This window comes from Cottoperca gobio, chromosome 23 (assembly GCF_900634415.1).
Source record: "Cottoperca gobio chromosome 23, fCotGob3.1, whole genome shotgun sequence".
Lineage (NCBI taxonomy): Eukaryota > Metazoa > Chordata > Actinopteri > Perciformes > Bovichtidae > Cottoperca > Cottoperca gobio.
The window spans coordinates 9,686,780-9,708,904 of record NC_041377.1 but is presented as its reverse complement, the minus strand read 5'-3'; the positions used below and the strand labels follow the sequence as shown (position 1 = coordinate 9,708,904).

At 43.9% G+C, this 22,125-nt stretch overlaps 2 protein-coding genes across 8 annotated transcripts in view; one reads left to right on the top strand and one right to left on the bottom strand.

Annotated features, from left to right (window-relative positions):
- The window catches only part of sbf1 (SET binding factor 1), a 46,430-nt gene extending 39,866 nt beyond the window's left edge, over positions 1 to 6,564 (top strand). For all 5 annotated transcript variants that reach the window (XM_029461714.1, XM_029461712.1, XM_029461710.1 and 2 more), the window contains 5 exons: positions 89 to 433; positions 996 to 1,201; positions 1,720 to 1,807; positions 2,463 to 2,594; positions 3,169 to 6,564. In XM_029461714.1, the coding sequence (XP_029317574.1) occupies positions 89 to 433; positions 996 to 1,201; positions 1,720 to 1,807; positions 2,463 to 2,594; positions 3,169 to 3,267 (870 nt within the window). In that variant the 3' untranslated portion in view covers positions 3,268 to 6,564. The remainder of the gene's footprint in view (positions 1 to 88; positions 434 to 995; positions 1,202 to 1,719; positions 1,808 to 2,462; positions 2,595 to 3,168) is intronic.
- A 29-nt stretch (positions 6,565 to 6,593) lies between these two features.
- On the bottom strand, positions 6,594 to 21,356 carry ppp6r2a (protein phosphatase 6, regulatory subunit 2a). 3 transcript variants are annotated; one of them, XM_029461717.1, is made up of 24 exons: positions 20,877 to 21,356; positions 17,216 to 17,385; positions 16,376 to 16,630; positions 16,086 to 16,272; positions 15,757 to 15,894; positions 15,590 to 15,655; positions 15,384 to 15,496; positions 14,372 to 14,485; positions 14,092 to 14,218; positions 13,765 to 13,917; positions 13,043 to 13,261; positions 12,877 to 12,941; positions 12,664 to 12,779; positions 12,495 to 12,580; positions 11,216 to 11,296; positions 11,009 to 11,088; positions 10,827 to 10,884; positions 10,509 to 10,636; positions 10,293 to 10,417; positions 10,009 to 10,192; positions 9,697 to 9,785; positions 9,417 to 9,606; positions 8,634 to 8,738; positions 6,594 to 8,256 (listed from the first exon to the last, which is right to left on the bottom strand). In XM_029461717.1, exons 3-24 carry the CDS (start codon positions 16,600 to 16,602, stop codon positions 8,208 to 8,210), a joined length of 2,700 nt encoding a protein of 899 aa, XP_029317577.1. In that variant the 5' UTR covers positions 16,603 to 16,630; positions 17,216 to 17,385; positions 20,877 to 21,356; the 3' UTR covers positions 6,594 to 8,207. The 3 variants fall into 3 exon arrangements, with proteins under 3 accessions (XP_029317577.1, XP_029317575.1, XP_029317576.1); XM_029461715.1 differs by having other exon boundaries at positions 11,009 to 11,106; positions 20,877 to 21,355; XM_029461716.1 differs by having other exon boundaries at positions 11,009 to 11,106; positions 21,211 to 21,345.
- Positions 21,357 to 22,125: the final 769 nt, after the last annotated feature.

Genomic DNA, 22,125 nt, shown 5'->3' with positions numbered 1-22,125 from the left:
TTTAAATGTCTCAGTGATTGTTAGTGAGCAGCTGCGGTCCACAGGGACAGACGAGCAGTAGCATTGAAACACTTGCTTGTGGTTCCAGGTGCTGCGACCGTACACCTTCAACTCCAACCTGAAGGTGTGGGACTTCTACATGGAGGAGACTCTGTCAGAGGGGCCGTCCTACGACTGGGAGCTGAGGGGTCGGCAGGAGCGTGTGGCGGAGGAGACGCCGGAGAAGCCCGACAGCGGCGGCCCTAAATCGCAGCGACACATCGTTTGGCCGTGCTACGACAGCCTGAGCAAGGTGGTGCCCGACGCCATCACCAAGCTGCTGCAGGACCTGCAGAGTCTGGAGGCCGAGCTCGGCCAGACGGCGGAGAAGTGGAAGGACACGTGGGATAAAATCAAGACCACACAGAGAAGTGACGCCAAACTGGAGAGCAAGGTGAGACCAACGGTTTGAATCTCCAATGTATAGAAGCTTCACGATGTAATATTTGACAGATGAAGCCTGTGTGTAAACTTAATCTACTGTGATGTCAGACTCAGTGTCACGTGTCTGTAATGACTTTTAAAGTATGAGAGTGGAAGTGATCCGTTGTCTCAGGAAACACACATTTATTTCCTCCTCACTGACGGACACAACGTTTAAATGGGATGTAAAGATATTACAGATGGTGGGAAATGTTTTCTACTGACATCTTGTGGTGAAAAAGCAGAATGCAGTTAAGAACTTAGAGGACCGACTTTGCTGACTTCATGTTTTAGATCCAAATCGAGCACATTCTCCGCACCACGGAACAACTGTTATAGTATACGAAGGATTTCAGATTTCTGCCTCTCAGCAGCCGTCGTTCGGTTCAGTGAGGAATGTAAAGCAACTTGCAGAAACCTGCTTGAGATGAGTAATGTGTCTCAGGTGGATCTTGCCTCTGCTTGTGTAGACTCCCACAGTTTCATAGATTCAAACTCTCACGGAACTTTTCCCGCCTTTTCTTCCTCCGCAGCCGTCGTTCTCCAGCTCCCTGTTGATGTCGTCCAACCTGAGCCACCAGCGGCGCTCTCAGGGCGTCTACCTGCAGGAGAGCGGCGGGGGATCCTCCATCAACCTGGCTCTGGACGGCGAGGCCAGCGCCACCTCCACCCCTGTCGCCGGTCGGCCGAGCACCAGCACGCTGTACAGCCAGTTCCAGAGCACGGAGAGCGAGAACAGGTCCGTACCCGTCACGCTGGCTTCTTACCAACTAGAGGAGACGACCCACGCTGCTCAAGTGTCACATGACTTCCTGCGCTGAGAACGCAGCCAGAGGCTTCATTTGTTCACATTAAACAAAGCACCTGATATGTGATAACTGACTGATAACGCTCTGCATCTGACGCCACAGATCCAGCTGTGTTTCAGGAAAAGGACTCTATTGAGGCAAACATTTAGTAGATTACAAATACATTCATTTTATATACATTTCTTTTAGAGTAACGTTATATGAAACTCCACAGAACCAGCAGTGTTCTGGGGAAAAAGCTCTCAATCGAAACAGTTTCACAGCCTCACAACTCTTGAGCTTGTTCGGCCATTTTAAACAGGTGTACTTTACAAACGTGACGCTTTTCGTGCTTATGGGCCTTTTATGTGCCCCCTGTGCAGTGATGCTTGTTTACACAGGTAAATATCATCAGTGTGGTTAATACTCAGAGTAATCCCTAAAATGTCTTTATTTTTTACCTCATCAGGAGTTTTGAAGGCATCCTGTTTAAGAGAGGAGCGTTGTTGAAACCATGGAAACCACGGTGGTTTGTGCTGGACAAGACCAAACATCAGGTAAGGGGGGGTGAAGGAGAACCTGTGGAGCAATGATTGAATGTAATGTTGGAAAAATCTAAAGAGTTCCCTCTAAGAGCAGAATCAGTTTTTGTAATGGCCTCTCTCTCTCTCTCTGTCTGTCTGTCTGTCTGTCTGTCTCTCTCTATCTCTCTGTCTGTCTGTCTGTCTGTCTGTCTGTCTCTCTCTCTCTCTGTCTCTCTGTCTGTCTGTCTCTCTCTCTCTCTGTCTCTCTGTCTGTCTGACTCTCTGTCTCTCTCTCTGTCTCTCTGTCTGTCTGTCTCTCTCTCTCTGTCTCTCTGTCTGTCTGTCTCTCTCTCTGTCTGTCTGACTCTCTGTCTCTGTCTCTCTCTCTCTCGCTCTCTGTCTCTGACTCTCTCTCTGTCTCTCTGTCTGTCTGTCTGTCTCTCTCTCTCTCTGTCTCTCTGTCTGTCTCTCTCTCTCTGTCTCTCTGTCTGTCTGTCTGTCTCTCTCTCTCTCTCTCTCTGTCTCTCTGTCTCTCTCTCTCTCTCTCTCTCTCTCTCTCTCTCTCTGTCTCTCTCTCTGTCTCTCTCTCTCTCTCTGTCTCTCTCTCTGTCTGTCTGTCTGACTCTCTGTCTCTCTCTCTCTCTCGCTCTCTGACTCTGACTCTCTCTCTCTGTCTCTGCGTCTGCAGCTCAGATACTACGAGAGCCGGCAGGACAAGGAGTGTAAAGGTGTGATTGAGCTGGGTGACGTGGAGTCCGTGTTTCCTGGGACGTCCGCCATGGGAGCGCCGAAAAACATTGAGGAGAAAGCCTTCTTTGATGTGAGTTCACCTGCAGCACGGCCTCACGTGATCCAGGGGAATAATATTAACATATTATATCACATGGTCCCCCCTGTCGAGAGCCTAAATAATTGTTACATAAAGTAGTTTGGGGTAGTCGTGTTTAAATGTGCCGCAGGACATCCCGTCTCCATAAGTCATCTATTATTCATTTCAGTCTCCAACATGTCCTCAACATCTTCTCAGGAGGCAACGACTTCAAACTGCTTGTTGTGTTCAAACAATAGTCAAATGATCCAAGTCGATTTTTATGACATTATAGAAATCCAGGGAAGTTCTACACAGTGACAGCGACTCACGTGACTTCAGCTAGTTTTAGTTAAAGGACTCCGCTGGTTGTTATTTTAAGATGCTACAAACAAACACAAGTATATGATTGAAACGTGTGGACACGACACTGACGGAGCCTCGAGTGTAAAGCAGCGACAGTGAAGCACATTAAGATAAAGAAGAGCCACAAACTGAGGACAAGATGTTTCGACAGACGGACAACATTTATCTTCACGTGTGTTTATGTACGTGGAGAATTCACTTCTTTCCTTTTGTCTTTCAGCTCAAGACGACCAAACGAGTGTACAACTTCTGTGCCCAGGACAGCCTGAACGCTCAGCTGTGGATGGACAGTGTTCAGAGCTGCCTGTCGGACGCCTAGAGAGGAGGCGGGACTCTTTCAGGAGCGATGCAACCCGGAACGAATGAGCAGTGCCGCGGCACCTGACGGACGTCTCTGCGGGGGCCGATCCCAGCGGAGCAGGCGGGGGCCTTTCACCACTTACGCTCTGTTCTGTTCGCTAGTGTTGAACTAATAACTTTGCGTCACAACGTTTCAGTGTTTTTGTTATAAAAAAAATGAGAAAAAAGAAAAAAAAAGTCCCCGAAGAACCACTCGCTGTCGTCTCACCGCAGAGCTGCAGCCTCCCCCCCCCCCAACATTCTGACCACTATGAGCGCTTGGTGTCAGGATGCAAAGACATATTAAAGCACGTTGTTGCGTTTCTGTGAGGCGTCCTGCAGCATGAAGATCTTTCCCGACCCTCCACCTGTAAACCCTCATACAAACCCCGCTCGCCCTTTAAGACCCCCCCGGGGAGGAATGACGGAGGAGCTGCTGTCGGCCCGGCCGCGTGCTCGACCCATTAGAACAAGGAACTGAAAGATGAACTTGGGGTTCGACGGACTAAAACACACAGACGCTCGACCTTCCGGTCCTCAGAGGTCTCTTCACCTCTCACTGCCTGATGTCACCCTTCAGTTTATTTAGGAGGAAGTGTGACGCTGCAACACGAGGGAGGGGGAGGGGGGGGGGGGGTGCTCCTCCTCAATGATTCATGAAGGATTTCCTTTTCTTTTGTCTTTTCCAAAATCTCCAATTTGTACCCGAAAGAGATCAACGTGTGTCCGCAGGCGATGATGGTGAAATACTGTGAAAGCCATGAATCAGAGATCAAAGCAGGAGCTCGGAGTCCGTCGGGTATCGAGTGTCGGTGAACTTTCACTCAGAGTGTTTACAAAGTAGACAAAACTTCCCTCACTAAGATAAACTCTGCTCCTCACCGCCGTCTTTTTAATCAGTACAACCACTATTAACATTCTCGTTTTTTAAGGGATGCTGAAGGAAAAAGGAGGGATTTATTTTGTAGTGATATCTTAAAAAAAACTATAGAAGAGAGATTCAGAGGAGGGATACTAATGAAGAGTGATATTATGGGATGCTTTGGAGAAACTACAGTTTATAGAGACTGAGTGTTTGTTAAAGGAAAGTTCAGGATATTTTCCAGCTGAGGTTCTGTCGTCTTTATGCTAATTGTGAACCAACTCTTGTTTGCTTGAGTTGCATCTTCTGACTCCAACAACAGACTGTAGATCAGAGTACGCCGTGTCAGCCTCCAGAAGCTTTAAGTTACATCTCTAACGTTAAAAAGATCATCCAGCATGAAAGGATTGATGTAAAATGTAATTTCATCTGGAAGCTTCTGGAGGCTCACTCTGCTTCCCCCGACACATCTCTGCATCTACATCCACCTTTCAAGAGCTGAGAATAATAACCTTATCTTCAGCTTTGTGCCGATGCGTTCTTAGTGCATATGATCTTAAATGTTTTACTTGCTTAAAGGTTAGTTTGGATGTTTGGAGAAACAGACGACTTCCAGCTGGAGGCTGAGCGATGTGCAGCTGAAATATCAAGATTCACTTTAAGTTTACGCTCAATTAAAAATATTTCCCGTGACTGTCAGACGCCGGCCCTGTGTGACGGGGAGGTCGTGCTCTTCAAAGAAACACAGACTGTAAAAATGTCTCACAAGGTAAAACGGTGGAAATATTCTAAATTAAGCAGCACACTTGAACTGAGATGGATTTTATTTGCAGCAGTACATTTCTCTGCTTGTGTGCTATAACTGCCGTCTGCTGTCGGTACGAACTATCCCTTTAATATGAGAAACTTCCTCGGAAATAAGACTCAGGTTGAAAAATAGCTGAACTTTCCTTTAAGCATGTTTGGGACACGTGTGAGAGCGCGGGTCACGGGCCGCTCACGTTCACGAGTCAGATATGATTTTGAGGCGCTTCTGTTTAGCTGGAAGTTTACAAACATCGTCACTTTTTTATGTCATGGATTGTCAGACTGGACCCCCCCCCCCCCCCCCACACACACACACCACTCTGACCCACACTTGTTAACCCTGCGATGTAAAATACGGTTCTACTGCTGTCTCTTTGTTGAACTTAAAATTTGAAATTGTAGATTTTTTGTGTGTCTAATAACTCCTTTGTATATACTACTCCAGATTTGTATGTAACGTTTATGGTAGTAATTTATTTAACTTGTCTCCTCAGTAAGAAAGTTCCTCAAGCACCACTTTATTTTTAAATTAGGAATTCAATGTGCCATTTGTTTATTTCTGTATTAATGTGACTAATGCTTTTTTTTTTTTTTTTTTTTAAATGTACAAGTAAACCCTCAATGTGTTTTTGTTTTTTAAAATTGTAAACACAGTTGTCCTTACGCAATACCAACCATTAATGCAAGAGTGGACCTGGAGTTAGTTTATAAAGTTCTGGATGTCGCTGACAGTCGCAGTAAATGTCAGACATGAAGTTTTCCTGGTGCCGCGTTCTGCAACGAGCTGAATGGACTCGGACAAAACAATCTTATGATCCATTCAAGTCTAAAATGTGTTTTTTTTCTCCTGTGTTTGTGACTTAAGAGGTTTAAGAGGATAATCGTTCTTGGTTCAGCCATCTGTGAAAACAAGGAAGATCTAAGTTTTGGCAGGTGAATCTTTAATTAACATTAATGTTAGTGCATGGAGAAACTAAAACCTGGACGCTTTGACTCCTTTTCAGCATCATTTGAATTATAACACACACTTAGAAGTTCTCCTTCCACTTGTTCTCACAGATGGAAAGTGATCCTGACAAAACGGTTTCAACTCATAAAGTTTAGATGGAAGTGTGAAGACATTTCATTTACTCTCATATCTATAAAAGACAGAGAACCTGGAGTTACAGATGTTCAGCCGGTGTTCACGTCAGTCTCTTCTCACTAAACATTTAGTGGTGTATTAATAAACGTGATCGGTAGACCAATAAAAACGTATAAAGTACGCAGCCAACTTCCTGATCCTGATCGTGCATCCAGTTTCAGGTGACCTTGTGCACCCTAAAATACTGTCCCCCTGTGCACCCTAAAATACTGTCCCCCGAGGAGCAGATGGACCAAAGTGACGTAGGACTGAAGGGAGACTCCCGTGTCCTGACTGCATCCAGCAGCTCGTCTCGTTTACTCATCTCTCTGTGGCTTCATTAACCACGACACGACATAATCCTTTTTATTTATTTTTCTCCTTTTTTTTTTTTATATTAGAAATTACTTTCTGAGCCGGTTCTTGTTGTCAATCATGTCAATATAGTTTTTAGAATCCAAATAAAAGCTGTGGGTTTAAATGTCCGTCTGTGTTGTGTGAGTATATCGACTCGTTTCACCTCCAATAACACTTTTATTTTTCATACATAAAATATCTTCTGTTTTAAAGTGGAAACAGCATTTATAAATGTTCATGGTGTATGTTGAGATATTTAGGAAAGACGTCCGTATTGAACCCTCACTCATCAGCTGAGCTTTGTTACTTTTAGGTTGATTGATTTCTACCTTTCAGACGATATGCTACAAACATCAACTTAGACTCCAAACTAAAAGCTGCATTAATTGATTTGTTTTTTCTGTCTTATTCACATCAACAGCAGCTGGATCTTCGCAGAGGTGGAAAGACAACAACCAGACGGGCAAAGCAAAGCTTTTGGTATTAATGTGGTCGACCAGACACTTTTAATTTCAATTTTTTTTAAACAATGATCTAGAACCCGATCGCTGTCAAATGATTTAAGTAAGTACACCAAAGAGGCCTGGAGCTCTGCAGAACCCAGACCTGCCCTCTTTCCAATCCTGCTGCTCAGACAAATAAAATTAAACTTTAGAAAAGAAAAGAAACACACGGCGCCGCTCTCGTCCTGTGAGTGCTTGGTGGAGAGAAAAGGAACAGACAACAATAGTAATCTCAAGATTGCTTGTAAAATTACTTTTAAATGTAGATAATATTTGTATATAGGTAGATAATGTTTGGTTGATTTAAGAGGGGTAGCAATAAGAACTTAAAGGTCAATACAATCAGAAGGTCTTCGCTCACTAGCTAGGTCAACAGAACCGGTTATACATGCACTAAAGAAAAAACTATTTAAAAATCAGAACGATCAAGTTGAGATTAAATCCAAATTTGTCTGCCCCAAACTACACCAAAACATTGATTCTTTAAAAAAAAGGTTGAATTAAATTTTTAAATAAAATCGCTAATTGATATTATTGCACATGAGCAAAAGACAGTAATACTATTAGAGCTGTTCATCGACCCGCCTCCTCCTGAAGCACTTCAGAACATTCAGAAACCTGGTGACGTACGACAAGACGACGTTTCATCAAACAGCTAAAGAGGAACAAACCGGGAACAACGGACAAAAACCTTGATCTGAGCGCACAGACAGCCAGCAGGAGGGTAGAACACTTACATTGTGCTATAATGTACAGTAAATGGCTGCATAAGTGCTTTTTCTTAAGCTTGAAGAAAAAAAGTTTTAAAAAAAAGAAGGTATTTATTGTTGAGGCATCATTAAAAGTTAGCCTGTGCTATCCATTCAGGGGTTGACCATGTAAAATCCCAACAGCTTGGAACAGGTAGAGAAATCTTTCAGGACATTAAAAAATAATAATGTTGATGTTACCCCTCGGATTCTGTCGTTCAAAGGTCGCTGCTACATTAAAACCGCACGTAATTATGTGCAACATCGGAAAAAAGGCTTTGAAGATGATTCCTCTACACTCCGTTCTGTCTGTTGGCTTTGTTTCTTAATTTTTTTTTTTTTTTTTTTTTTTTGTTTACATGTTCCGCCTCCTCATTATTGGTGTTGATTGGCAGTGTCCAGGTCCAATAACGTGGCCGAGTGATTCAGTACAAACACCGTAGTTGCAGTGAGGTTGTTTAGGGGAGTCACTCCGGAGGAGGCCGACGGTCACTGATGGATTTAGCAGTCTGCTCGCGCTCAGACCGGCCCGTTGACCGACACTTCCTGGGGCGGAGGCGTTTCCTCTCTGTGAGGAGGAGAGAGGAAACAGTCACACAAACACAGAACCTGAGGATGCACATCTACCGCGTGTGGGAGGAAACCAGCTACACAAAGCCGTTAACCTCCACCTGACGTGGACAGTTGTTTGAAGTAAATACACAAAGCTATAAATTTCTAATCTCAGTTTGCAAACAGACGTCATCACAGATATTACTGTTCTTAATCTGCAGATCCTTTTGTAGTTAATTCATTATTAAATAGTAAAAGCAATGCTCCTCAAAAGGTCCCAGTGATCTCATGAAGTGTGCCAAAACTAAATGTATTTTTCCTGATAACATCAAAAATCGATGACATTTCTGCAGAATCGCGTCAGTGTTTCAGCAGGACGTGTGCAGCACTCACTTCCTGTCGGTCTGTGCGGTGACGGGTGAATCTTCAGCCGGCTGCTCCGACGCTTGAGGAGGATCTGACAGAGAGAGTTTCTCCAGAGACACCGGACTCTCCTCACTGCGGGACACAAAACGCTTTTAGCACATTCTGCTGCTTCAAGTGTCTTTGAACTGTTCACTTTGTTCTGCAGCTGACCTTTGACCCGAGGGCAAAAGAAAACATTTTCTATTTTGGGCTTAAAAGAACTTCATTTAGCGTTTTGTTTATGGACATAAAGGGAATCAGAAAAATCATTTGAGCATTTACACTCTGGGATCAGAAACTCTTACACAATACGTGTGAATCATCAGGGGGAAAGTTTACTAATATTTCTCACGCCCTTTACTCCAGAAGATTAAGGAGCGCTGTGTGTGTGTGTGTGTGTGTGTGTGTGTGTGTGTGTGTGTGTGTGTGTGTGTGTGTGTGTGTGTGTGTGTGTGTGTGTGTGTGTGTGTGTGTGCACTACCGAGTAATGTAACCCAGCTCTCCAGTTACAAACTTCTTTTACTTTCTGAAATTGCAAATCTCAGTTTAAGCTCCAGTTTGTCGAGTTGCAAAGTCTCAGGATGTACTTTACTAAGAATGAATCCAGTAATTTCAAATCCCAGTCCGGTCTATAATTACCTCAATGTGGTGATTATGTTTCAAATATAGATGTTTATACACACAGAGCAGCTCTTCGTGTAAGGCTGCAGGGGGGACGGGTCAACAGGAGGATTCGACCAGCTTAATGCTCAAAGATGCAGAGATGCAAACCTTTTAGGGTCGACTGTCTTGTTGACGGGGGCGGCGGCTGTTTCAGAGGCGACGGCTGCAGCGGGAGGTGCACCCGCATTTTTGTCGTCCTCCTCGCTGTCGGACCCCCCGGAGGAGCTGCTGTCTGAGGCCACGAGAGGAGCCTTCCTTCCCTCTCCCACCGGCCAAGCCCCAGAGGAGGCACTAACATCTGCAGACACGAGACACATTCGAGACGTTTCAGGGTGCATCTCTAACGGACGGAGGCTGTTGTGCTCTGAGGGTGCAGGGAAACACTCACCTCTCTTCTCGTGGTTTGGTTTGGCTTGTTTCTCTGCATCACCGCTGCCCGAGTCCATCGGAGAGCTGCACCTGGGATCAGTCTCTGTACTGCAGAGACCCAACAACACAGAATCGTGTTACAGCAGACGTCAGTCGACACATGAACTACTTTTCACCGTGACTTGACGTGAGCTATTCAAAGACATTCAATGCATCTATGAAGTAACGTCCTGTTGCATCAATAAACCTGTAACCTGAAAAATAAAACATTTAAATTGTTGTTGTTTCTTGAAAACCACCCTGGCAGACTTGCTCATGGTTTGCTTCTCACCCAGAGAAAGGCTGGAACTCAGTGAAGGTGGCCCAGCCACCTCCCTGCGTCTCTGCTCCGCTCCTCGATGAGCTGCTCCTCGATGAGCTGTCCCACGCTGCTGGCGTTTGGGAAGCTGCAGTCCCTCCCGTCCCTCCCGTCCCTCCAGACTCCCTGAAATTTGCTGTCCAGCCTGGACCTGGACCTGGAAACAAGACGACAAAAAGGTACTCGAGAGCCGATGTTGAAAGTTCCTCCAAGACATTTGACGGTGTTGTGTGTGTCGCTGCTGTCTTCTAATCTACCTGTTTCTGATGTGTTCTGCTCCGAGTCCTCGTCCTCATCAGATTCAGATCCGTGGTCCCGCTCTCTGCCTCCGTTCTCCATGCTGCTCCTGGAGCTCTCCTCCGAGGTTTGAGAAACCCCAAACCTGGTAGAGCGGGACAAGATGTGAGACGGTTACCCGACAGGGTTCGGGTGCATTGAGGGAACCAAAAGCTAGAAGACAGAAGCAGGTTTACCTTGTTCTGGATTTAGCTTGTGTTGCATAGTTCATCTCCTTCTCCTCCCAAATGTCCTCTTCTTCTTCAGCGTCATCAAACTGGCGTATCCTCTCTTTACAGCAGGCTTCAAAAGCAGCCGCGTTGGCCTGCTGCAGACAAACACGTTACCAACTTTATTCTCTTTGTACTTGTGTTACACACACACACACACACACACACACACACACACACACACACACACACACACACACACACACACACACACAACAGCTGCTGTGGGGACGTTACAGCAGTAGCTGTAAGTTTTGATGAGTTACACTTTTATCTAGCACTTACACTATTATCATCAGCATCTAGATTGAAGTTTATTTCAGCAATTCTGTCAAATGTGGCGCTGAGGAAAGAACCAGAAGAAATATGAAATATTAGCAAACTGAAAGCAAATAGTGTGACTGAGAATTAAAATGTCTGCGCTCTGGTTTCATTTTCCTTCAAGAGCAACAAGACTTACGACTTACTTGATATTTTCATCGTGCTCGCTGAACTCTTCATCGTTGAAGCCAAACTGATCCACAAAGTTGGCCGTCATCTGTTGGATCTGATAGTCAGAGAAGGCCTGGGAAGGTCAAATGGCACTTTTTTTAAGGTGGATCTTTATTTATCCAGATTAATTTATTTATCACAAGTAACAGAGGTGTGAAGTGTGAGCGTGTCGTCTGTCCTACCTGCTGGAGAGACAGGTCGTTGGGGAAGGGGCTCTCCATGTCGTCGTCTTCGCTGGACGAGTGCATGTTGTGGGTGCTCACCTGCAGGACACAGAGCGGAGGTTTGGTGTCCAACAGTAAAGTACAGATGCCCAGCGACATATTAAAACATCAGGTTGACATTTTAATGACAAATGCTTTAAAAAAAGTTCATTCATGAAAACGTAGAATAGAGAAAACAAATAGAAGTAAATGTGACAATAAAGAAATGTTTCTTTTGAAAACCAGGAGCAGCTTTTCTTCCCTGCGGGGTCTTCGTCATACGACAAAGGTTTGACACTAAGAGCCACACAGACCTATAATCTGACTATCGCACCACTTTCAATGCAAATTATGTTTTTTGCAATGCAAATGCTCATCTGCAATTTGTAAACATCCCTAGTTTAATATCCTGAAAACACATCACCAGATATCACTGCAGTCTGACGGGGAGGGGGGGGCACGGGGCGCTGCCGCTATTGCATGGATGTCACGAGAACAGATACTTTGCCACCAATGGGTGATACTTGATGGCGGCTCGGGGACGATAGAAAATGTGTTTGGGACGCAGTAATCACGCTGTCGACGCGTCCAGGAGAATCACCCGATGTTTCCCCGATAACGCTTCAATGTGAACAACAAATCTGTGTGGAAATCGGCAGAGCGAGCTAACGCTAGCAGTTAGCAACCGGTGGGCAGCACAGTCCTGTGTGGCTAAATATCGGAGCTAACAGCTAACGTCAACACGGGTTCCATTGAGTTACATTATGATGTGTTCAAGCTCTATTCAGGAAAGTAATTTATAACGTTACCATGATGTGTTCAAATGTAATCTTGGAAAAAGTAGTTTTTTGGTGAGAAAGTTGTTTTCACAGCTACATAAAACAGATATTAGAGGGAATTATGATCCAGCATGTAAACGGTAAAGAAGGAGTGCATGTTGAAGTATTTGGGATTTATTTATTGTGGTATCTCGTATTGTTAAGATTTCTGGTATCGTGACCTCCCTACACTAATGTTGTTAACCAATTAAAATAACACCTTTTGTTGCTTATATTCTTCGATTTATTAAAAGACATTTAAAAGAATTCTGTGAGAAGCTGGGGCGGCTGCTCTGACTCTGTGCTGGCTGCTCGTCCTGTCCTGATTACCTGGCTGCTCTCAACACATTGGACTCAAACTGGGAGGGAAGAGGAAATAAGAGGAAGTTTAAAAAGCTTTTCATCCAGAAGGACCCGAGAGCTACTGAATGAAATCTCACCAGCTCTACCGTGTTCCTCCTGTTCGTCTCTCTCAGGGTCTCGTCCACGAAGCTCTCCCAGCGACCTCTACAGTCTTCAGGCAGCTCTGCAGAAACACAGGGATCAATTTTCACCACCTTTCAGTTGAAGTTAAACTTCTCTGCCATTAGGACTCAGATATACGACTACCTTTGATGAGGTCAGTGATCTGGGACTGTACTGGTCCTTTCTCCAGGTTCTGGACCACCATGTTGGCAATTCTGGTCAGATGACCCATGTTGCCTCTCCTGGTGCCGCCCTCCCCCCTGAGTTTTACAAATACACACAATTACCTTCAACTTCCCTGCAACACCAGCAGCGCTCGTCGTGTGTGTGTGTGTGTGTGTGTGTGTGGATCCTCACTGTATTTTATCATTCTCCTCCCAGGCATCAAGGATTCTCTGTACCAATTGACACTTCTGGAAGAGCTGAGGGTTCAACGAAAACACAGAATGAAGAGGAGAGGAAGTCATTGAGGTTGAGCACCAAAACATTAACATAACAGCAGTGTGTAGTGTGTAAGCCGTACATGTGCTACGAGGGCATTGTGGATGGAGGTCTGTGGGTCACTGGTCCTGCCTGTCTCCACTGTCTCCCCCTCGGGGTTGGCTGCTTCAGGCTTCCCATCGTGGTTCTGGAGGCCTGGGCTGGGCCGCTCCTCTGAGGAAGGATGGTTCAGGATGGCCGCCACACACAGCTCCACTTGGAAGTGCAAAAAGTTATTCCAGGAGTATTTGAAGAACAGATCCTATCCAGAGAGAGATGCAAGGCGAAGTCAGTGACATGCTGCAGAACAGAACTGTGAGCAGCAGTGAATTCATGGAGACTCCTCCCTCATACAGTTGACCAGATGTACCAGTCGTGCATTTTAAAGCATTTTAGCCAAATGACTTCTTCCCAGGCCGTCGAACCAGCAACACTGGAGCTAGAGCCAAATCGATGAGCCGATCCACAGGAAAATGACTCAATGAAAGAAAGCGTTTGTTGAAGCCTTAAGTGGAGAGTGTAATCCCGTCTGCTGCACTACACAAAGCTTGACGGTCTTATACGAGGCAGCTGCCCTTTGGTCAGGTGGTGCGATAAGGTAATCAGTGCTTTCCTGCCTCATGACCAACCTTGTGCAAATCTGATGCAACTTATTTTCAGACACACAAACAGAACGATGTAGGTATGAGGGCTCGAACACATCCTACCTCTGTGTGCAACGACAAAGAGGAGCTACAGAATGTCAATGACTCAGGCTTTGCCTACCAGTAGTAGGTCCATGGTGGTAAGATTGCAGAGCTCCTGGCAGATACTGGGGGCGTTGGTCTGCAGCAGGGCGGCCACCAGTCTGGCCACGTGAAGGCGGGCGTTCCCCAGTGGCTGCTCTAGAAGGCCAACGGTCGTCAATATTGCACTTTTCTGTGGAGGGAATGAGAAAAGTGAGTGTTAATGCTGCAGCTGTTCAACAGAGGGGACAACAAGGCTAATGTGTACTGATAAGTCACCATAGTTTTAAATATACAACTATAAGCTCTTTTACCAAATCAAATACTAATATCTCCCTTCAGAATGTATCCTGCTTCATGACTGTACCTTGGGGGGATCCAGGAGAAGCTGCTGGAAGTCCTTTAAATGGGGCTCAATGGCATTTAAAATACTGCTGTTGACAGTGTAAGACCTTTCATAACCCTGAGAATACAGATCCATCAGCCCTTCCAACCTGTGGGACATAAGCACACAAACACAGTAATGACTTTCCCTGTTATCTTATAAGAGTAAATACAATACAAAATAACCGTTTATTGCTCAGACCCAGAGGAACCACAACATCCCAACATTTACTCAAACACTCGACAGGAGACCGTCCACTCACCCAGACCTCCTGGTCTCCAGTAAGGTAAGTAGCACTTGAGTTCCGTTAACAATGGAGGCCTCACTCCTCTCCCCCTCAAACATGTTCTTGAGGAGCCCCGCGACACTCTCCTGCCTGAAAGACAAAAGGTTGAAGATTTAAGAAACAATGCTCATGAGGTGTTGCCAGATGTCCACCTTCTTTGCTATTGTGGCTGAGATGTTGAACACCGATGAAGCATTATGAAGGAAACAAACTCAAACTTGCACAAAAATCTAAGCTTTAGTCAAACAGGCTCTGCCAGAAAATCCTTGTACACACAACCTTTTAAAATAACTCTGCACTTAAGTTTGGGAAATTTTCGAATCTGTAGTCAATGACGACATAGTGTGTTTACCAGCCCAGCTTGTGTGGACATGTAGCAGCTCACATCCTACCAAAGCTACCGTCAAACGGACTCAAAGAACAAAACACACATGAAAAGGGCCAATCATGTGACGCCATTAACCAACAGCAGATGGGAAGGTTTGACTTGCTTAGTCATAAAGTCAATCCGGTGACATTTTTAAGGCCCGGGCAAAGTCAGAGCGGACGTAAAGCCTCCACCTTTAACTTTCAATGAGAAGGATGAAGTGTTGTAGGGATATGCATCTTGTGAAGACGCACAAATAAGCCTCTTGGAGTTGCACCTAAAACAAACTGTGTTTTGGCCATTTTTTATTTACTGTGCAACTTTAAGCCGATTGATGCTGTTTCCAGGCTCTGTCCTTTAACTCCTCCGAGAGATTAAACCGGTATAATCTTGAGACCTGTCGGATGAAAAGTTCGTAAAATCTCAAGTTTTCTTGGAACTTTGTTACTGTGGCGACAAAAAAAGCCGTTTGCCATAAAACAGGAAGTTGTTGTAACTTGAATTTACATCATCTAATCTGCTTCAACTGTCACGTGCTGCAGAAGAGTCCAGGCCTGAAGACGTCTGCTCTTGATACACAACAAGACGTGTCATTGGTGCGTGCCATAATTGTAAACTTACGACTCTAGTACAGCCAATAGTGGGTCGGCCTCCATATTCTCCTGCATCTGATTGGCCTGGTCTCGACTAAGGCGGATGATGTCACAAAGTGTTTGGGATGCATTTGATTGTCTCTGAAACGTAAATCATTGAATTAGAAAATCCTAATGAACAGAATGAAAGCTGCTTCTTCATCATGACAACGTGGGGACAGGCCTGACACTCACCTCCTCATCTTTGCCAGTATGGATGAGCTCTGTGAGTCTTTGTACCAACTTCTCCTCATTCAGCCACTTGGGGAAAAACACATACATGGTGTTGGATACTTCAAAGGCTTTGAAAGGCATAAGGTTTACTTATGGGAAGTACGTGAAGACATATTAAGAGGACATACATGAAGGACTTCCTGCCTCAAGGGGGCGGGCTCCACACAACTGATGAGGCGAAGCAGCAGGTCCATCATGGCCGAGGCGTCGATATGTTTCAGCACCAGACCAATGAAGCCTTCCTTTTTCTTTAGAAAGGTAATCACCTGCCAAATAAAACTATGTGCTCAATACTTCTGGTTCCAATTAGCAACCTAAGTCTGGGTGAATGTGTGCGATCCGCTACACTTCTATTGTGAGTGTTTTGCGGTTTAGTACAAAGTAATAACAGAGCTTTTCAGTGTTTGTTTACATGCTGTAAATCCAGACCATCGCTCATCGATCTTTTTCAACATACCTGTTCGGTTTTCCTGGCAATGAGATTGCCGATGGTTTTGCTGAAGAAGCTGGCCAGTAGTGGGTTGAGGGGTGGGTCCTGCTCCAGGAAGTGATAGAGCACCTCAAGGAGAGAGTCGTCCGCGCCCAGCTTATCGTTTATAATGGACACATCGGATGTCAGGAGCTCACAGGCAATGTTGGGAAACCTGAAAATATCAGAATGACAATGAGAAGGAGGCTGAGTGCAGTTAACGGTTTTAAAGTGGAAAGGCTGAAATGTTTTCTGATTATCTGACAAATGAGACTCACTTAAAGCGGCTCCTCTCCTCCAGGTCGACGGGCGGCTCTGTGGTGATGAGGCTGACCAGCTCCTGCATGCAGTGGTCCTGGGAAAGGAAGAGGAGCAGCCGACGGTTTTGGGCCTTGCACTCCTGCAGGACGTCATCCTCCTCCATCAGCTCTCTCAGCGACACGTCCTCCCTGTCCAGCAGCTGGTCGATGTGGGAGGTGGTGTGCAGGTCGAACTTCCAAAACATGGTGGCCGCTGGGACGGGGGACACAGCCCTGAGCCGTAGGACAGCAGAGAGAGGAGCGAGGGAAGGTAAAGGATAAAAAACACAGAGGTAGAGGAGCAATACAGAGAGGCGCAGCAGAAGCCACAACAATAACAGAAAGGGGAGAAAAGTGGAGGTGGAGAAGGAAGCAGAGAAATGCATGTTAACACAGATGTAAGCTAGTAAATCCTTTTATATCACAGACTATGTTTACAGCGACTGCACCGTTTTTGTATTAACTCGAAGAAATTAAATCTCTTAAACAGAATTTTCTAATAATATCAATTATGATCAAATTAAGAGTATTCCAATATATACTACATTAATGTAGAGCATTCTGGTCCTTTATACAAAGGCATGTCATGCATCATGCCATGCATCAAAATGACAAAAAGATGGAGTCAGAGGTTAAATACTGGAGTGTAACTCTGATGCTGTGACGTAACGTGGAGGTGACATCTTTAAACGTCAATTAGGAATTATATAAATCTATTGGCAACTCATTTACCCAGTTAAATCAGGTAATACAGATGTAGTCAGAAACTGTACAATTATAAAAAGATGAAATCAATCACAGTAAAATGCTAACACGTACCGGTGGATGAAATATGGATATCTTTAATCAGACCTCCCCCACAGGCAGGCAGGCATTTGTGTTTGTGCAGAAGACAGAGAGTGTGGCGAGGCCTGGCATTTATCAGCATGGGTCTCCTCTTAAAACGCAGGCCTCTTTAGGAGATGAGAGTCTGAGAGGCTCACCATAACCTGCACAACACAAAATACAGCGGAGAGTATTGATCAGCTGTGCAACAAGATTTTAGAAGAAAGGACACAGTGTTGACACAACGTTCAGACATCAGACCTGCGCAAATACTGCGTGTGAATGTGTGCGTGTATGTATGCGTGTGTGTATATGTATGTGTGTGTGTATATGTATGCATGTGTGTATATGTATGCGTGTGTGTATATGTATGCGTGTGTGTATATGTATGCGTGTGTGTATATATGTATGCGTGTGTGTATATGTATGTGTGTGTGTATATGTATGTGTGTGTGTGTATGTATGCGTGTGTGTATGTATGTGTATATGTATGCATGTGTGTATATGTATGCATGTGTGTATATATATATATAAATAAATAAAGACTTAAAATGTATATCTTGCAAGTTGTACTGTTCAGTATCAACTTATTTTATATAACTTTACTAATGTAGGCCTACCTAATAGACAAATGTATAGTTAAACATTTTATTTTAAAAGGCATTGCACTGAACTCTCTATAAGGGGCTAAATGTGTGATTCAGATATTAACGTGTTCAACTTCACATCTGTTTTGGTGGATCAATCATTATAAAAGTATGTTGTGAACTTTGAGGTTATTTACCGAGTCATTCTGGACAGTTTATAGTCCAGTAAAATATATCATTTAAAATGTAGTTATACCTGTAACATTGAAGTATTAACTCAACATCTTCACCAGTAAGAAGCTGGAATAGTCGAGATTCTCTACAAGACAAACTTAGAAGGAAATTGCATCCCTCAGATTTTAGACTACCTATTTTATGAAATGACAATAAAAGATGATTGACACACAAAAACCTCAGGCAGGTTACTTGTTTAGAACTACACTGCAGCCGCTGTGTGCATACTGTGTGCACGCTCATCACTGCATACATCAACTGCTGAACAAGATTGGTCAACTTCTACTTCTCCTGTCTCATCGGCACCGCAGCCGAGGCTTTAGTTGCCCACTATGAGATGATGGTAAATGTAGAAAGCATCTTAAATAATGTATTAAAATAAGTACAAATAAGTATTTGATTGTGTGAATACTCAAGCATGTTTAGTTTGTTTCTTTCTCGTGTGGTTACCATGGTGGCTAATCTAATCATGGAAGTAAAACTAAAGAGGGAAATCGAAGTGTTTCCTCTTTTTTATTTTCCTGAGGAGGACCCTTCCCTGCACATGCAGCAGCAGCAGCAGCAGCGGCAGCGGCAGCAGCAGCAGCAGCAGCAGCAGCAGCAGCAGCAGCAGCAGCAGCAGCAGCAGCAGCAGCAGCAGCAGCAGCAGCAGCAGCAGCAGCGTCCATCTGGCATACATTTACAGAGTACACAAGTGCAATAATAACCCGCTGAACGCTCCCTGTGGACAGTGAGCAGGAAAGCAAATGCTTGACTTTACATCCAAAATAGAACACACCAGAGACAACCTCAACAAAACAGTCTACTGGCACATTTACAGTCGATGAAAAGAGGAACAATGGCACACATAAAAGGACACATGTGTCGTGTGGCTGTTGTGAGCTAACAATAGGCTGTAATTATGCAAGTTAAAAAAGAAGTTAATTCAAGCAAAAGATAATTCCACCTACACTTGTACACTCGCTGAATGTAAATAAAGATGCAACTGGTGGCGACTGAACGTTTATCATATTGTACGAGATACCAAATGATCAAACAATGTAAACAGTGCACTTCTGGGGACAAACTAAAGTCCATCAGCCTGTTGCCTCTTACGAACACTGAAGTTATAAAGTTATGTGAACAGATCTGGAAATAATGTTTGATACACAGACGGTCACAACTTATTGAAATAGTTCTTAATGAGAATAAAAACCAGTGACTTTACTTTTTACTTCTCCTTCACAGATGTAATGAGTTCCTGAGCTTCTTCCATTCACATTATTGATTACCTTTGAGTTTGTTGGCCCTCCAAACACTTCAGACTTTAAAAACTTAATGATAGAAGAATATATTAACCAACAGAAAATGATCCCTGCATCACTCATTTATAATATATTGGTACATATGGGGGTTCCCCATTTGTTTATAATGTCAAACAAAAAGAGACACACTGGTGTGTAACAATAGGAGACACACTGGTGTGTAACGGTAGGAGACACGCTGGTGTGTAACGGTAGGAGACACACTGGTGTGTAACAGTAGGAGACACACTGGTGTGTAACAATAGGAGACACACTGGTGTGTAACAGTAGGAGACACGCTGGTGTGTAACGGTAGGAGACACACTGGTGTGTAACGGTAGGAGACACACTGGTGTGTAACAATAGGAGACACACTGGTGTGTAACAATAGGAGACACACTGGTGTGTAACGGTAGGAGACACACTGGTGTGTAACAGTAGGAGACACACTGGTGTGTAACAATAGGAGACACACTGGTGTGTAACGGTAGGAGACACACTGGTGTGTAACGGTAGGAGACACACTGGTGTGTAACGGTAGGAGACACACTGGTGTGTAACGGTAGGAGACACACTGGTGTGTAACAATAAGAGACACACTGGTGTGTAACAATAAGAGACACACTGGTGTGTAACAATAAGAGACACACTGTGTGTAACAATAAGAGACACACTGTGTGTAACAATAAGAGACACACTGTGTGTAACAATAGGAAACACATTGTGTGTAAAAAATAGGAAACACACTGTGTACTAAATGAATGTGCACTGAGCTGCTGTAGTCTTGGCATGAAGTGCACATCAACTGACTCGCGGTAGGAGCTCAGATTTCTGTTTACTTCAACTCCAGTGAAGGCACCACTGCCAAATAATACAAGATTAAAAAACAACGCAGATTTACTTTGCAGTCATTGAAAAGTCGTCGTCTTGATTACATTCGTCCCAGTTGTTTAAGCACGAGCTCTTTTTTTTATCCATACGTAACTAACGTACAAGCTTATGTGAAACTTTACTTGATTTCAGAAACTCAGCAACGCTTCGCTGTTTGGCCTCAGACTGAAGATCACAACTTAACTCACCTCTAGCTCGTTAGTTAACTGATAGACAATAACCACATTTTAAAAGACCTACAGCATTAAACAACTAAAAGATTAATCCGAATCAGATGGAAAATAGGTAAGGGTAAATCGATGGTACACAACTGTAGCTGTTGAACGTAATTTATAGTCGATGTTACGTTAAGTAATGTAACAGTTTAACAGATTATTGAGGCGATGTAGCCGCTTACCTTCTTACACAACGTTAACGGCAAGTTAGCGACTTTAAGCCACTAACTTAACAAACAATTCAGCTAACGTTGACTTTAGTTCCTCCTTTCCTCTGATTAGCACGTAAGCTAATTAGCCCCTAACAGTTAACGTGTAACGTTACTGAGCCGAGTTAGCCAACTTAAATCGCTCTCCAACTTAAGTTCAACTTTGTCGATGCAGCAGCAGAGTTAACGTTAGCTAGTTGCTCAAACTCATGACAATCTTTCCGTCCAAAACTTACCTTTGATTGAAAGTCCGCTGCTATTCCTACCGTCTGTGTTAGATTGTGAGTTGAGTTTTTTCGTCAAGCAGCCAGCTACTAAGTCACTAGCTTTCCGGCTAACTGTTAGCTAGCTGTGTTAGCTAACATACATTAGCCTGTGAGCCAATAGTGATTTGTTTTGAAGAAGGGGTCAGTCTGCGACAGCACAGGCTACTGTTAGCTAGCTCAACTTAGCTAACGTTAGTCAAATGTAGCTTTGAAGTCTATCAAATAAACAGTTCCCCAACGGTGATGGCTCCTTGACATTAGTAACTATACCGGTTCAGATTTAGAGAGTGTAATTCGTACTCACGCACAAAGTAATTCAAACGCGGGGCTAAGTTTAGCATGTAAAGCAGGAAAAACTCAGTCATATTTTTCGAATCAAAATGGCGACATGGTTACGAGAGCGCGCAGCAGCCTACACGGGGGACGTGCATGGACTTCAGACACTGAGCTCAGCTGAGCATTGGAGTCCTGAATGATGCGACAGTGCGACATTGTTATTTTATAAATCAAATTAAAACAATAGTCACATTCTAAGGGCCTTGACGTTAAATAAATATGTGTTACAATGCAACTATAGGGACTTATCTATGTGCCATAGTAACTATGAGTGACCTTCACTGTAACCAAACAACACTAACATATTAGCTTTTATATATTTTTAATATAATTATAACATGTGTTAACACCCGTTAACGAAAACAGTTAACTACAAATTGTGTTCAGTTTAATTAAAGTGAGTTCGCCTCACACACAATGAAACTTAAAAGTATTTTTCTCTAACCCACAGTCGGCTACTTTTCATCATTATTGTGATTTCAGCCAAATCCTACAATACCAATGTGCATTTTGAATACATATAGTGCTCGCCCTCCTAAATCGTTTCCCTATACCTGACAGTGAATTAGTATTGCTTCTGTTTTCCAATATACACAAAACTGTGTCACAGCTATTTATTCAAAATAAACAAAATGTTAACACAATGGATTTCATTGAATTATAACCATAACATGTATGTATTACAGTGTATTTTATGTAAAAGTAAGATGTTAAAGTTCCAGTTTTGCTTTATTTCTTTGTTGGGTTTCATTTAGTTTGACACGATAGCCCATACAGGTGTCTTACTGACTGACTGTGGACTGGGACCTGGAGAGGGTACAGTTTCCATCCAAGGTGCCCTTGAGCAAGGCACCTGTTACCTTAAAAGTCTACTGTAGCATAA